The sequence below is a fragment of the Anguilla anguilla genome, chromosome 7, assembly GCF_013347855.1.
Source record: "Anguilla anguilla isolate fAngAng1 chromosome 7, fAngAng1.pri, whole genome shotgun sequence".
Taxonomy (NCBI): domain Eukaryota; kingdom Metazoa; phylum Chordata; class Actinopteri; order Anguilliformes; family Anguillidae; genus Anguilla; species Anguilla anguilla.
In genome coordinates, this window is record NC_049207.1 from 39,773,152 (window position 1) to 39,790,403 (window position 17,252).

The window sequence follows — 17,252 nt, forward strand, 5'->3', positions numbered from 1 at the left end:
ATTACTGTACTATAGAACAAGGATCATATGAGAACAGTGATAGATCTAAATGGCAGGATAAAACCAAACATTTTGAATGGAATTCACCTTCCTGCACTTTCTTATCAGCAGGGGGCAGCACTGAGTCACTGTATGCTCTTGAGAAACCTTGTTATACCATGGAACAAATAAAATAGTCTGCCCTTAAGACAGAAGTTTCTGCCAAGAAATTACTTCTCATTAATTCAGTGTTTGTAGAATGAGCCACTGTTTTACCAACCGTCTTTTCAGCATGCCTTATGTGGGCAAAACATAATGGCTTACCTGTTATGAGTCAAAAAATTTAAGGAAGTCTGCATATTCTTTCTCACCTAGTTTATTTATTCATTTATTTTTAAACCCAGTCCATGGTTAATTGAGTAATAACATGTAAGTACTAGAAAAGGTATATTTTCATAAATGTGTTCTAGTAAATTTGTCATGCACTGTGAAAAAATAGCTCAATAAAAAACAGTAACCATAAAAACATTCACCTCATAGTGAGAGAACCGTTTCATGTGCTATATATGTTATTGTGGCAAATCCTTTGTTTGTGTAGCCTTGAAAACATGCATGCAGTTAACTGTGTCTTACTTAAACCTGTGACAGGGGTTGAAAAATGCATGTAGTTCAAAGGTGGTTTCACAGCTAGACACACCCCAGAGCACAGCCGTAAATCAATATCGCGTTAGGGCCAGCTCAGAGCTGTTCTGCATTCAGGGGGGAAAAAAATTGCAGCATTGTTTCCATTTCCTGGAATAATGACATGGAGGAGGTCAGTAATCCCTTTCAATATTCAATCCAGATCAGGTGATTTTATGAGAAGGAAAATCCTGCAGCTGTCTGGAGAGTGTTTAAATAAAGTACACCACAGTTAAAAGCCAATGTTCATAAATGTTACCAGAAAGCAAATCTATGAAGACTGAAAATTACCGGGCTTGCAAAAAGATGATTAATGACAAGATTTGCAAATGTCTTGCCAACGCTTTTGAAGTTGTTAAATGAAGCACAACACCTCTGTTTTCTGTCACAAAGGATTGGAACAAAACAAATTAAGCCTAAATGGTTTGATCCATGAATATTGATATTCAGTTTTCCTGCAAAAGAAAGCCCGGTGACAGTATTTTGTTGAACAGAAGTGGTATGCGCTGGGCGTGTTTGACTAGGCTCATTCACAAATACCGACTGACCTTTCTCCCCCACATTAATTACTTAAGTTACTCAAAGCAATGTTTATGTAAGTGATATAAAATGATTGCCCAAGAAAATACTAATTACTTTTCAGAGAACAGCACTATGTGACCTTTTTTTTGCATTGGTGCATGACGACCAAAGGCAAAGACATCACACCTGAGTCTGGGATTAAAATATTTTCTAATTCTTCAACATCATGTCAGTTGAACTAAATGGCATGTCAATCAGGCCTCCCCTCATTCCGCACCCAGACACTCCATGTTGCTAATTTGAGATGGACAGCAATAACCCTCCCTGGTGCCTGAGAGCCTAAATCTCAGTAATTGTCATGGGGGTTTGGTGATAGAAATGAACACTCACCGTTCAATCCAAAGACCAGGAGTTTGCATAGTACTTAAAGGTGGCAAATACACTCTAGCACTGGGGTCTCAAGCTCCAGTCCTGGGAGGCCACAGTCTCTTCTAGTGTTTGTGATTTCCTTTCAATCAGGAGCCACTCCTTAGGCAATCATTGACTTAAACTATGGCAATGCACTAGCAGCGAAGCACCCCATGATCTGAAAAGGAGTCCTTGCCATTGCAAATCAGGACAAAGGTAAGCAATTGCATACAACTGTATTTTTAATAGATATAAAAATAAAGCATCTGATTTAAATAGGATATATTCAGTAAGATTACATCAAACAGTTGCCATGCAAACGTGTGAACCACAATTAAAAAATATCACAGCACCGCAGATATTTAAGCACTGTTAACTAATTAACCACACACTAAACATTGCTAACCTTTTTTGATATATCTTATACATATATTATTCCAAAGAAATAATCTTAAAATCAAAACAAGTTAACGAAACAGCAACACAGAGTAAACTGTACACTACACATAAGAAAAACCCCACTATTTCCTGAGTTTGGTGAGAGGGTCACGTTAAAGTTTCTCAACTTCTCATTACTACACATGGATGATATGGATGTTAGATTATTTTTCATTAAATATTTAACAAACAGTGTTTTGTGTTCACTCAGTTTCCCTTTGTATAATATTACATTTTGTCTAAATATCTGAAACCATTCAGGGTGACAAATATGAACAATAAAGGAACTCAGGAAAATACTTTTTCACAGCACTGTAGATCGCTGTTCTCAAAAAAAAAAAGTATCCTCAAGCATGTACGCTTGAAAGGATTGTTTCTTGGTGAGGCAGAGATCAAATATGAAAAGGAGTTCAAATTTTGATAGTGTGTATTCACTAAAAAATGTGCAATTTAAGCTATGAAAGTAATCCTGGGTAATGGGCCCTCATAAAAGAAGACTGTAAAAGTGCAATGCAGGGGTTGAACAGGAAGACTTGGAAGACCGCCTTCGCTTGAGTATGTGCATCTGCCGGCCATTTTTCTAGCTTCCTTTCAGTCTTACTGTCTTTCCTTCTCCCAATGTTCTTCTGCATCCTTCACCACCCCTTCAGCAGCATTCATCCTTTCCATGTCTTCCTCAATCTTCCCAGACCTGCTGCATCCTGGCACCTTGCTCTTTCTTTTCTTCAAGACGAAGATGCCAGTGAGGATGAGCAGAACTGCGGTCAGAGTTGTGACCGATGCTCCTGAAATCAGCGCAATGTCTGGCTTTGGCTGTGAGTCTGCAGATGAAGTCAAGGACATTTACAAGAGGGTTTAGGGATATCGGATATAACAGTAAACAGGAAAGATATTAGGTATTAGGTATTGCAACATATGCATGAAAGGTTTTCCCAGATGAGTGGTTGTTATAGCAGCCAAGGGGAGACCAACTTCATATGAATACCCATAATTTTAAATGAGATGTCAGATGTCAGGTGTCCACATACTTTTGGCCACGTAGTGTATGTATGTGTACGTGCATATGTATATGAAACAACACAATATTCTTTGCAGTGGCCAGATTGTCTTACCCCAGGCAATGTCCAGCTTGTTGTCCATGCTGACATGTCTAACACTACAGGTGTAGCGGTGTCCCTCTCTCAACTCTTCGGCACTGACGCTCAGGCTCATCCTCAGTTGGTACGTCCCGTCTCCATTTGGCAGAATATCCCCTCTGATCAGCTCCTGCTCCGGAACAGGCTGGTTATCCCTCTTCAAGGTCAGCTCGATGTGTCGGGGGTAGAATCCCGTTGCCAGACAGGTTACCTCTACCCCACCAGCACCGCCAACTTGTTTCCGCAAAACTCTAATCCTGGGGCTCACTGGGTAGGAGAGTGGAAGGAGCATGAGCAGTGTTGCAGCCATAATGTCATTACAGATAGCAATTTATATTTTGTAACATGCCATTTTACAATAACTTTTTTTTTAGCGTGCTTTATTATTAACTGGAACAGAAATGGCAAGGGTGATTTAAAAAAAAAGTTACATATTGATATTTATTTATATAGTGTATTCATTGTCCATTTGAGCTTCTGTGACTGTCCATTTGACATTGTGAAACTGTGTACATCCCTCATGAGAGTAAACAGTTACAGTCATGTGTATTGTACCTCTTCGTTTCAGTATACTTCTTTCATGATGAAGGTAGCTCTTCAAAATGTATATGCACGCAGTTTGATAAAACTGATCAAATATCCCTTTCTTGGATTCTATCAGCCAAAAGTCCTTCCATATTTCTGGGACACCAGAACTCCAGGCACTAGCCTGAACATCAAAAATGAGCACATCCATCCCATTGTAGGAGTCCTTCGCTTGGAACCTCTCTGTGCCGTCATCATCCAGCTCACACCCGGCGATTCTCTGGTATGTGTGGAGTCCTTAGAAATATAAGAGGATATCAGGCAACAGCAATTACAAAAGAAGCATATACATACAGTGTATATATATATATATATATATATATATATATATATATCTCATAAAAAACACGTTTTCAACATACAAAAATGCCAAGTTACTCACACATACAAGACATACACCGTCTATAACTCATTCATTCAGACTGCCAAAATCCAGGCCTGCCATTAAAAGTATTGACATCAAAATGACGCCAAGTTACGGTACTACAAACAATATAGGCTATCTTGCCTCACCAAAATTAAATAAGATGTATTCCAAAGCAATGATACCCAATATTTCCTCAATTCTTTCAAGTCAAAAAGAATGACTTCGGGGCCGGGAATTAATATATTTTTTTTGTTTTTTAAACTACAGTTACAATGGGGCGGCTCGGTTGAAAAGCTCACCAGCGACATCTGTTGGTTAAAACGTGAACGCACTATAGGAAAACAGCAGGTCTGACATCAGTGTTCTTGCCCCTCATTGTGCGTAGTGACGTTCAATACTTGACGCTTCCAACTATCACAAGCTAACATTACCTAGCATTTCTTATTTAGTAGGCTAACTAACCTCGTTACAAACTGCGTTATCACTTCATCTCGTCGCTAAGTACATTATTTTTATAGTAACTTAAGCAGTGTGTAGGTAACTAGTAGCATGAATGTAACGTCCGATATACTGTAACATTACATGACTTATTAATTGCCATCGAAACAAGGACTTCACTTGTTTATGAGTAACGTTAGCTTGATGACATTGGTGTGCAGGACAACGTTGTCACAAATTTTTTTCCGAACGTGAAAACTGCCTGACTTGTTTACATTTTGGACAGACGTGGCTACAGAGTAAATCCATCGTTGTTTCAGTGGCAGCACTTTTGACACAAGTATATCGGAAAAATCCTAAAATTTCTTCTTAAGGTGAAGAATGCCTGACCGGCAACCGTAGAAATGTGTTAACACAGCGGCAAAATTAGGCTATATCTATAAATACCATCTTTGTGGAAAAAAACGCTACGGTTGAGGGTCAGGCACTCTTCACGGTAAAAAGAAATTTCAGGATTTTTTCGATATTGCTTGTGTCTAAAGTGCTGTGACGGAAACAACGATAGATTTACCCAGTAGCCACATCTGATTCTTTTTAAGACAGCTATGCTGTAAATAGTTGTTGATTTATTTAAATGTGTGTTGAATGAATGAGTTATTTATAACAACATTCACATTACGTAGTCATATTTTCAAATCTCCAGTCAGCTTTTAACACTGACATAATGTAGGGCCCTATGGAATCTGTGTTATAGCTTTTTTAAATTCTCAATTCTTCCGTGATTCTGTTATCACAGAAAATATAGGGCCCTACCTTAATGCAGCCATCAGTCCGTTGCTGGCCCGCGCCGGGCCCCCTTCAAAAAAGACACTTGGCCGCTGGCCCATGCCGGGCCGACGGGCCCTGTCAAAAGATACTTGCCACCGGGCCTAACAACTATTCTGGGGGAAACCCTGAATCCTGAAGCTGAAGTGCATACAATCCTCATATGCCTTTGCCAAATATGTATTCCACAATGTATGCGTGCAAGAGAAATTAAAATTCTCTGCATAATATTATGCTGTGCATAATTTGTTATGTTGATAATCTGTTTCATAAATGTGGACAGCTAATACTAATCTATGCTTGCCACCCTACTTTGCCTGGAAGAGCGCATGTCACAAGGCACTTACTAACACTGTGATTAAAATGCTCCATCATGTGTTGAAATCTGTTTTTGAGGCTGTGAGAGGTGCGTGTGATGGCCACTCGTTTCCACTTTGCGTAGACTTCATTGTCCTTGTGCCAGTGCTGCCGTGGGGTCACCATCCTATCAATGCTGTCGTAGTACTCCACTGGAACATCATCCACCATGCCCACCATAACAATCTCTGGAAAGGGGCTTGGGCCAGTAGTAATTGTGACAAAGTACCACAGGGAGTGAGTACCTGCAGGTCAAACCAGGAAAGTACCTTCAGATGTTTGACATTTTCTTTGCCTGTGTTATTTGTTCACAAATTCACAACTTGTAAACTCTGCAGACCTATAGTTCTGTTAAGAGTATACTGGTAAATGGCCTTACAAGCTGCATTAAAAAACCAAGGGATGAATGTTAATAATATAAAATTCAATTTGTCCAATGGTGTATTATAAACAGGCTTGATACACCAATACAAAGTCCGCATAAAAGGTACAGGCTGTTCTCAATGGGTACTTCTAAACTTCACTTTATAAACACATGATCTAAAAATGCACCTAATGTAAAAGTAAAATATATCTAATTTTCTTCTTGCCTGAAGATTGCTTGATTTGATCTGAAAACTCTGCAAACAGAGATACATAGGCAAATTGATGACCATGAAAATCATACATAAACATCAAACATAAACATACATCAAACATAAACATCACTTTTTTTTACATTGTGGTGGCATGGTACTTATTTACATGAGTGCAGTGGCACAACACCGACATTGCTCGTGTCGAAAGTGTTGCAAGTGAAACTCAGTTTGATTTGTTTGCTGTCACATAAGCCCATAAAGCCAAACAAAAATGTAAACAAGCCAGGGACTTGAAATTCTACAACAGCGATATTTATTGCATTTGCATAAACTTTACATAGTATAAATCTGTGTTTTGTAGAATTAAGTGATCATGTGTATGAAGTTAAAAAGTAAAAAGTTTAAACAGCGGTGTCATAATTTAACATTTTGGTAGTGATGTATGACTTGTATGATGTATGATTTTTAGAGTCAACTGTGATTCTGACTCCAATGTTGAGTCAATGTTCAGATGCCAATATGATTCCAACATATTATTTTGACTACATTTTGATATTGCACAAATACTGTTATTAAAAATGTTATTAGCATGTTGGCTAAGTGAGAATTACGCAAAACATGTTTAATTTCTGAATCCAGCAGTTTTAACCAGCTAACACCCTCATTTGGTTGACATGAGGGACTCTGAATACTGAACACAAGTGCTCCAACAGCTGAAACACCGCACTTATCCAACGTGTAAAATAAACTTAGCTGATTTAATTTGTTAATTGTTGTCAATATATCAAACGCTAATTTTAATTAAATTGCCAAATTAATTGTTGGGTGGAGAAATCTTCTAGATTAACCTTTATGTGCAACTCACACCAAGATTAATATTAAGAAATACATTTAGTTACGACAAATATTCACATCTAATCTAAAAACTAAAAACCACATATTCCATATTCATAATAAAAAGAGGTGTGCCCCATGCAGGATATGTAGTAGAATTATTTGCTATGGGTTTTCAGTCACTGGGTCATGTGTTCTGGAAGCTATCACATAACCCAGAGAACAAAATCTATTATTTTTACTTTAAAATATTTACTAAAAATGAAAGAGATTCTGGAAATAAAATTACGTGTGCCGTATCTGGGATCAATAAATTTCACCTCGGCCTCGGCCCATATCCCCTTGAGCCCAAAACACACTGTTCTGACGGGTTGGGTGCTTTGGTGAAAATCCTATTGCCAAATTATGCCAAATTATGCCATTATTAAGAACTAACTACGCACTTTTCAGGCGGTCCCAAAGCAATAAATATCCTTTCAACATAAACCCTGTACCTATGGAAGTAAAATGTTGTGCCTTGATGCTAGTCCCCACATCATAACACACAGTTGTTCCCGATTCCGTCAGAACTGTAATTCCAAAGTTCTTGACGAGATTTGTCGTAATATCGAAAGAACGACGAAAGATCAAACAATACGTTGTGCCGCGTTCTCTGCGCTCCCCTGATGGAGAAAGTTATTTTAGCCCTTGACTTGCTCTATTGAAAAGCTACTGAAGTCCAAAAATCCAATACAACTAACTTTGCCGCAGTAAACAACGAGTATTCTAAATTACCTTGATCTTTATATAGAAATACCAAATACCGCGCACAAATGAAATTAACTAATAATTACTTTTTACATACCTGCACATACCGCCGTAACAAAATAAAGTAGAGTTAGTACAGAAAATAAATCCATTCCTTCATTTCCTGTAGTTGCTATGTTATTTTCTTTTTCGTCTGTTTATCACTGGAAATATTCACCTTTGGTCAGCTTATTTTTTTCTTAGGCGTTGGCGTATGCCTACTCTGCACTCCCCTGATAAAGAAAGTTGTTTGCAGAACTGTCTTGCTCTGTTGAAGAGATACGTACCTGCACATACCACCTTCAGTAAATTAAGTAGTTAGTAGGCTATAAAAAATGAATCCATTGCTTCATTTCTTGTAGTGGTGATCTTCCATTTTCCAATTGCTAATCTGGAGATTGAGTGCCTTGGGATATTTTCTCTCTTTCTTACATGTTTTAATGGGGTATTGTATGCATGACAGACCTACAAAAATGTTGTATGCCAGTCGAGGATCTATAGGGCTAGATAACATTAATCTATAGCAGAAACTTCCCATTTGCAGAGTAGCTACAATAGTCTAGTTAAAAAGTGGTTAACAGTAGAAATGCCACAGTGGTTAATTTGACCATTATAAATACACCTGGAGAGTGAGATAGTTTAAATAAAGTACACCACAGTTAAAAGCCAATGTTCATAAATGTTACCAGAAAGCAAAACTATGAAGACTGAAAATTACCGGGATTGCAAAAAGATGATTAATGACAAGATTTGCAAATGTCTTGCCAACGCTTTTGAAGTTGTTAAATGAAGCATAACACCTCTGTTTTCTGTCACAAAGGATTGGAACAAAACAAATTAAGCCTAAATGGTTTTATCCATGAATATTGATATTCAGTTCTCCTGAAAAAGAAAGCCCGGTGACAGTATTTTGTTGAACAAAAGTGGTATGCGCTGGACGTGTTTGACTAGGCTCATTCACAAATACCGACTGACCTTTCTCCCCCACATTAATTACTTAAGTTACTCAAAGCAATGTTTATGTAAGTGATATAAAATGATTGCCCAAGAAAATACTAATTACTTTTCAGAAAACAGCACTATGTGACCTTTTTTTGCATTGGTGCATGACTACCAAAGGCAAAGACATCACACCTGAGTCTGTGATTAAAATATTTTCTAATTCTTCAACATCATGTCAGTTGAACTAAATGGCATGTCAATCAGGCCTCCCCTCATTCCGCACCCAGACACTCCATGTTGCTAATTTGAGATGGACAGCAATAACCCTCCCTGGTGCCTAAGAGCCTAAATCTCAGTAATTGTCATGGGGGTTTGGTGATAGAAATGAACACTCACCGTTCAATCCAAAAACCAGGAGTTTGCATAGTACTTAAAGGTGGCAAATACACTCTAGCACTGGGGTCTCAAGCTCCAGTCCTGGGAGGCCACAGTCTCTTCTAGTGTTTGTGATTTCCTTTCAATCAGGAGCCACTCCTTAGGCAATCATTGACTTAAATTATGGCAATGCACTAGCAAACGTGTGAACCACAATTAAAAAATATCACAGCACTGCTGATATTTAAGCACTGTTAACTAATGAACCACACACTAAACATTTCTAACCTTTTTTGATATATCTTATATATATTATTCCAAAGAAAAAATCTTAAAATCAAAACAAGTTAAGTTAAGAAAAACCCCACTATTTCCTGAGTTTGGTGAGAGGGTCATGTTTATGTTTCTCAACTTCTTCATTACTACACATGGATGATATGGATGTTAGATACATTTTTTCATTCATTAAATATTTAACAAATAGTGTTTTGTGTTCACTCAGTTTCCCTTTGTATAATATAAAATGTTGTCTAAATATCTGAAACCATTCAGGGTGACAAATATGAACAATAAAGGAACTCAGGAAAATACTTTTTCACAGCACTGTAGATCGCTGTTCTCAAAACGTGTCTTCAAGCATGTATGCTTGAAAGAATTGTTTCTTGGTGAGGCAGAGATCAAATATGAAAAGGAGTTTTGATAGTGTGTATTCACTTATAAAGATTAAAAAATGTGCAATTTAAGCTATGAAAGTAATCCTGGGTAATGGGCCCTAATAAAAGAAGACTGTGCACTGCAGGGGTTGAACAGGAAGACTTGGAAGACCCCCTCGCTTGAGTATCAGCATCTGCTGGCCATTTTTCTAGCTTCCTTTCAGTCTTCCTGTCTTTCCATCTCTAAAAGTTCTTCTGCATCCTTCACCACCCCTTCAGCAGCATGCATCCTTTCCACCTCTTCCTCAATCTTCCCAGACCCGCTGCATCCTGGCACCTTGCTCTTTCTCTTCTTCAAGACGAAGATGCCAGTGAGGATGAGCAGAACTGTGGCCAGAGCTGTGACCGATGCTGCTGAAATCAGCGCAATGTCTGGCTTTGGCTGTGAGTCTGCAGATGAAGTCAAGTACATTTACAAGAGGGTTTAGGGATATCGGATATAACAGTAAACAGAAAAGACATTAGGTATTAGGTATTGCAACATATGCATGAAAGCATTCCCAGATGAGTGGTTGTTATAGCAGCCAAGGGGAGACCAACTTCACATGACTGCCCATAATTTTAAATGAGATGTCAGATGTCAGGTGTCCACATACTTTTGGCCATGTAGTGTATGTATGTGTACGTGCATACTGTATATGAAACAACACAATATTCTTTGCGGTGGCCAAATTGTCTTACCCCAGGCAATGTCCAGCTTGTTGTCCATGCTGACATGTCTAACACTGCAGGTGTAGCGGTGTCCCTCTCTCAGCTCTTCGGCACTGACGCTCAAGCTCATCCTCAGTTGGTACGTCCCGTCTCCATTTGGGAGAATATCACCTCTGATCAGCTCCTGCTCCGGGACAGGATGGTTATCCCTCTTCATTGTCAGCTCGATGTGTCGGGGGTAGAATCCTGTTGCCAGACAGGTTACCTCTACCCCACCAGCACCGCCAACTTGTTTCCGCAAAACTCTAATCCTGGGGCGCACTGGGTAGGAGAGTGGAAGGAGAAAACATTTATGAGCAGTGTTACAGCCATTATTCTACTTATTACACATGCACCTTATGGGTATACAGTAAAATGCTCTGTGTTAACATGACCATATCCTCTCTGTAAGAGTTGATTTAATGCTGAAAATTTGTCTGTGAAGCAGCTTATATTTTGCAACATGCCATTTCACAATCACCTTTCTAGTATGCTTTATTATTAGCTAGAACAGTAATGGCAAGGATAATTTAAAAAGTTACATACAGATATTTAACAGTTACTTGATAATAGTGAACAAAACGCACATGGTCTAAAGGTGTTTTCATGGTCCATTTGAGCCTGTGTACATAATGAACATCTGTACATCCTTAATTTACTGTAAGTAAACAGATCTGAAGGTCCCATTACAGGCATGTGTATTGTACCTTTTCTTTTCAGTATGCTCCTTTCCTGATGGAGGTAGCTCTTCAAGTTTTGTACACACAGGGGTTGGTAAAACTGATAAAATAGCCCTTTGTATGATTCTATCAGCCAATAGTCCTTCCGCATTTCTGGGACAAGAGAACTCCATGTGTAAGATTGAACATCATAAAAGAGCACATCCATCCCATTGTAGGAGTCCTTCGCTTGGAACCTCTCTGTGCCGTCATCATCCAGCTCACACCCGGCAATTCTCTGGTATGTGTGGAGCGCTTCAAAATATAACACACACACAATATGGACAAGAACCGACATTGAATATGAGTAAAGAGCAATTACGAATCAAGCATTATAGAATCAAAGCTTTTTTTCTAACATAATTCCTACATGTTTTTTGTCACTTTCATATTTAATTGTACTAACTGTAAATGCATAGCTGGTGTAGTCTCAGAATATCTAAATTGTGTGAAAAACTATTTTATACCCAATTTAGAATTTAAATTATTCATCTGGAGTGATCATGGCAGCAGTGTAGCCAGAAATATTAATATACAGTAGCAGGGCCTACATTGAACTAGGTGGGCCACAACTACCATAGGTGGGCATTCACAGTACGTTTTGGTGGCTCAGCCCAGCTAATTGGGCCAGGATGCTATTTAAGTGGCTGAGGTCCACTCTGTCCAATGTTTGCCATAATGGACAGGCCAGCTCTGGGGCAAATTGTAATGAAGCTGAAGTGCACACGCTTCATGTGCCTGCACAAAATATGTATTGCACAGTCTATGCATGCAAGAGAAAATAAAATTGTGAAATATGCTGTGCATAATATGTTATATTAATAACTTGTTTCATAATTGTGGTAGCCTAAGGTCTATACTTGCCTCCCTAGTTCCCCTGCATGAGTGCACGTCACAATGCACTTACTGACGCTGTGATTAAAATGCTCCATCATGTGCTGAAGTTTATTTTTGAGGCTGTGAGCAGCGTGTGCGATGGCCAAGCGCTTCATCTGTGCATAGGCCACGTTGCCCTCTTCCTTGTGCCAGTGCCACCGAGAGGTCATTGTCCTGTCAACGCTGTCATAGTACTCCACTGGAACATCATCCACCATGCCCACAATCGCCATCTCCGGGAAGGGGCTCGGGCCCATAGTAAGCGTGATGAAGTACCACAGGGAGTGAGTACCTGCAGGTCAAACCATGAAAGCACCTTCAGATGTTTGCCATTTTCTTTGCCTGCGTTGTTCGTTCTCAAATTTACAACTTGTAAAATTTGCAGACATATTGGTAATTGGCCTTACTGTGTATACATTATAGAACCAAGGGATGAATGTTGATAACCTAAAATCCATTTGCCAAATGGCATATTGTAAATTATACAAAATGCACATAAATGGTACAGGCTGTTCTCAGTTGGAACCTCCAACCTCCTATTGATAAAGACATGGATAAAATGCACATAATGGCAAATTTAAATCTCATTTTATTCTTGTTTGACAATTTGTTTGCATTTTTAAAAGGCTGAGATTTTTGTTTTATAAGCAAAATGGAGAATACACTTAGGAATTTCTGGGTTTCTACATATTCAAGGTGCAGGTCACTGCTCTTAGTATTCAGTGTGTGGTTTAAAAGGGTCTGATTTGATTTGAAAGCAGTGAAAACACAAATATGTAGACAAATCGATGACCATGAAAACCATCTCTGGTTACACCTTCAACGAGTTTTAGGCAATATTTATTTGAAAAGAGTTTTATTAAGTGTTTTTCTGCATCATGTATACTTATTTCTGATAAACATTGTAAAGTAAACTGTGTGTGTTTATGTGTGTGTTGAGTCACATGAGGGTAGATGCATCTGCTGCTAGTACTCGGGGACCCCTAGATGAGACTTCGCTTCGTCACAGAAATGTATTTGTAAAATTGCAATTTACGTGTACCTTCTCGGCTGGACCAGATAATTGCAAAAAAGATATTTGTACATTCAGAAGTTTCAGGCTACCAGGCAGACACAATTCTTGTGGTAACAGCTTACACAGAGATGGTATTTTTCCAAAGGCTGTTAAATATGAACATATTAATTATATATCATTCATTCACAATTATAAACATAAACATTTTTTTTACATTGTGACGGTTAATAGGCACACTTTACTTGAGCGCATCGATCTCAGGCCGCATGTGCCATAGAAATGAAGATTAAACGAATATTTTTTTAAAGAATAATCGGACAGTAAGCATCACACAAACTTACATGTAAAACGTGAAACCTGTGGAGACATAATATGGCGCTGTACAAGCTGCTTTGAAGTTATGTAAAGTGTTTTTTATTTGTTAAAATCTGTGGGTTGCTCTGTCCGTTCTCAATCTGTCCAGAGGTATAATTTTCTGGGGGTATAATAAAGCAAAGACCATTTTAACTGATCCCACCACAACAATGTTTCTAAATTAGCTTGATCCTTACAAACTGCCGTATACAAATTAACGCATTATTCACACGTTACATACCTGTACATACCACCTCCACAAGATAAAGCAGAGTTAGCAAAGAAAATAAATCCATTCCCTAATTTCCTGTTGTGCTGATGTCCTTCACGTTTCCGTCTGTCCTTATTGTAAATTTCAACCTTTGGTTTGTTTATTTTTTCTTTCTTTCTTCTCTTGGCCAATCGAGTCACGTCGAGTAAGACGTTTTTTTTCTTCTTTTATGTGAGCAAGGTGTCTCCCTCTAGCAGCAGCAATATCTAGAACATAGCGAAAAACAGCCCCACTTGTTTGGTAGCGCGCGAATTTAAATCCATTATGGGCAGTCGTTTGTTATTATAATTTAGTACATAATTTATCGCCAGTAGGTATAGACTATCGCATGGCTGTTTCATAGAAATTCGTCTGTTCATGAAGCAAATAACAAATAAGGTATTTTTGTCCAGTTTCTTTCTTCCAGGCAGACCTGCCCTTTCACTATTGTTTCATTAACTTGGGTGTACTAATACATGCGAAAAGATAGACATATGCAGGGTTTACGCTGAGATCACATTGATATTTACATTACTTCTCAATGGCAGTTTAGGATACATGTACACTTTGATTACTTAATGTTTATTTATTTTTTTATTTATTTACAATTTTCACAAATGAGAAATAGGCTACGTCTTAATTGCTCAGGGACATTATTTAATTTTTGAAATTATTTTAATATGACATACACAGAATAAAGCAGAGGAGATGCAAATCAACATTATGATAATACCTTTGGTGCTACTGCTAAAGCAATCATAATACAAACAGAATTTTTCATAAAGCAAGCATGAATCAAACAGACAACACACATTGGATAGCACAGTAGTTATTATGATTGAAAAATACTTTTGTTGACAAATAATACCTCACAGGTCTGCATAAGTAATATGAAACATTAAATGGAAACTCTATGACAATGTGAACTCTCTTGAACATATAGAGGCCTAAATGTATGATTAATATCAACATGAAAAGTCATGTGTGATGCCAAATAAAAAAACCTGCAAAACTTGCAATTGAATTGTGTACATGTTCCTGATTAAACTATTCTTTGCCCTTAGCAATGCACATTTATGAGTACAGTGGTGCAAAGAACATACTTAATGGACTGAGTAGATGAGAAATGTGATATGGTCTGATGATCCTTCACCATATTTTTCACAAAAAATGAGCATGGGTGGGGCACAGTTTTGTGGGTAGACCCAAGGAGCCAATTTTGGTTCTTAACCTCAGCACCGGATATAGTGTTGCCCCCTGCTTATATCTATGAATTTAGCTCAAAAAGGCAGTTTCCCCATTGTGCTCCATTCATTTTGACAGCAAAATAAAAATATGTACACTCATGCAGTATATTGATTTTAATTTTGTGCATGAAATTAAAAGAAAAAATCACTTATTTTTATTATTATTCATTCTGGCCTGCGTCGTAGATGGAGATCCACATGATGTCATTTACAGGGTAAGGAAAAAAAAGCTAACGTTGTTTCTTAGTGCATTTATGGCAGAAAGTAACAAGGACATATATAAATCTCAAGATTTTAACACTGGGGGTTTGGTGAGATAACTGGACACTCACCATTCAAAGACCAGGGTTGACATGCATATCATTTGCATGGATTTCATCCTAAATTTTATGGTACGACCAAATTGTGCATATGTATAATTCAGAAAATGTGCATTTGAATTAATAAAGCTTCTTCTATCACACATACGCACAATTCATTTATAACTCACAAATATCCCGAAAAGTATGCCTTCATGAATGAGCTTTATGACTCCACCAAGTGAATGCCCTCAATTATCCTTATATGGTGGCATTGCACATCTTGTACATCTCATTTCACTATATAAATCCCCTGGAAATGGTAGTAACATTCTGCCAAATAACACAGTTGCAATTATGGGAAACATAATTGTAGATAAGCACGTTAAAAAAGAATTCCCTGAATGCTACATTAAAGTGCTGTTGACATAACATAACATAACATAACATAACATAAAATAACATAACATAACATAACATAACATAACATAACATAACATAACATAACAAACATAACATAACATAACATAACATAACATAATGACGAGAACAGGCCATTCTGTTTATTTACAGACTAGATAGTATCTAACACTATCAAGCCTGATATTGAAAATCCCCAGTTTCTGACCTAGCAGGCTATTCCACACACTGATTGCTCTCTGCATGAACAATGTTCCTAATATCTGAATGGAATTTTATCTTTTGCTAATTTATATTTATGTCTCCTTGTTCTACTAACAGAACTCAACCTGAAGAATCTCTTGCAGTTCCCTTTGTTAATCCCCTTTATGAATTTAAAAGCTTCAATCAAATCACCACTGAGACTCTTTTTACTAAGCTTGAAGAGGTTAAGCATCTTAAGTCTTTCCTCATAGCTTTTATCATTCATACCAGGAATCAATTTGGTTGCTCTTCTTTGAACCTTTTCCAGTGCCTCTATATTTTTCTTGTTGTTCAGTCCCCGGCACTGCACACAATACTCTAATACTTGATGGAGGTTTAGGAAAGAGGACAACTATTGTTTGGGCCCATCAGCAGTATTATATCCAGCAACTATGATGCTTGGCAAGCAGTGACACGATGGACCTGGGTAAATGGTGTCGACTCATGTGAGACATCGATCCTCATGTGCAAGGACATCTGCCCGGTCCCAAAAACACCCTCACTGTGTATCGCTCCTTTGCGAGGTCTTCCAACTCTGTTAGCGCAGCATAGTCCTTTGAATAGCTATAACTCAGACACAGGTTTTTATAGTTGTGTCTATAATGAGTTAGTATTTCACAGCTGTAAAGCAATTTGCCTATCGTTTTTGTTGTAATTTTGTGTATATTATTCACATATTGCTGTTGTATTTATACAACCACACTGATGCATTAATACTGTCCTGTTTGTATACACTTCATCCTCTTCAAATATCAAGTCTATTGAGAGATCAGGAAGGGGAAAACCTGTCTCATGTATGCAGTACAGCTGAACGACCACAAGAAATTGTTTGTACACATGGTCCAGAGCTTGTTTACAGTTACGCACATTTTCTCAACAATTTCAAGGCTTATAAATCTCGACACTGTCATGGATTGCGCCATACACATAATTTATGATTAATTCTGCACATACTTAAAAGTGGCAAATATGGTCTAGCACAGGGCTTTCAAACTCCAGTCTTGGGTGGCTGCAGTCTCTGCTGGCTTTCGTATTTTCCTTTCAATCATCAGCCAGTTTAAGCCTTGGAAACTTTAACCAATCGATGACTTAAGTGCACGAACACATCAAAAACCAGCAGACATAGCAGCCCTCTAGCCAATCAGAAAAATTTGTTTAGTCTTAATCTTTCCAAC

At 38.0% G+C, this 17,252-nt stretch overlaps 2 protein-coding genes across 3 annotated transcripts; both read right to left on the reverse strand.

Annotated features, from left to right (window-relative positions):
* Positions 1-1,814: 1,814 nt before the first annotated feature.
* LOC118231604 (major histocompatibility complex class I-related gene protein-like) lies at positions 1,815-8,166 on the reverse strand. 2 transcript variants are annotated; one of them, XM_035425576.1, is made up of 6 exons: positions 7,993-8,166; positions 6,327-6,356; positions 5,727-5,981; positions 3,720-3,986; positions 3,141-3,431; positions 1,815-2,849 (listed from the first exon to the last, which is right to left on the reverse strand). In XM_035425576.1, the coding sequence occupies exons 1-6, from the start codon at positions 8,045-8,047 to the stop codon at positions 2,626-2,628; spliced, it is 1,122 nt and encodes a 373-aa protein (XP_035281467.1). In that variant the 5' UTR covers positions 8,048-8,166; the 3' UTR covers positions 1,815-2,625. The 2 variants fall into 2 exon arrangements, with proteins under 2 accessions (XP_035281467.1, XP_035281468.1); XM_035425577.1 differs by lacking the exon at positions 6,327-6,356 and having other exon boundaries at positions 7,993-8,160.
* Positions 8,167-9,614: 1,448 nt separating this feature from the next.
* On the reverse strand, positions 9,615-16,418 carry LOC118231606 (major histocompatibility complex class I-related gene protein-like). Its single transcript, XM_035425578.1, has 5 exons — positions 13,860-16,418; positions 12,281-12,541; positions 11,362-11,628; positions 10,646-10,936; positions 9,615-10,354 (listed from the first exon to the last, which is right to left on the reverse strand). Exons 1-5 carry the CDS (start codon positions 13,912-13,914, stop codon positions 10,125-10,127), a joined length of 1,104 nt encoding a protein of 367 aa, XP_035281469.1. The 5' UTR covers positions 13,915-16,418; the 3' UTR covers positions 9,615-10,124.
* Between the last annotated feature and the right edge of the window lie 834 nt (positions 16,419-17,252).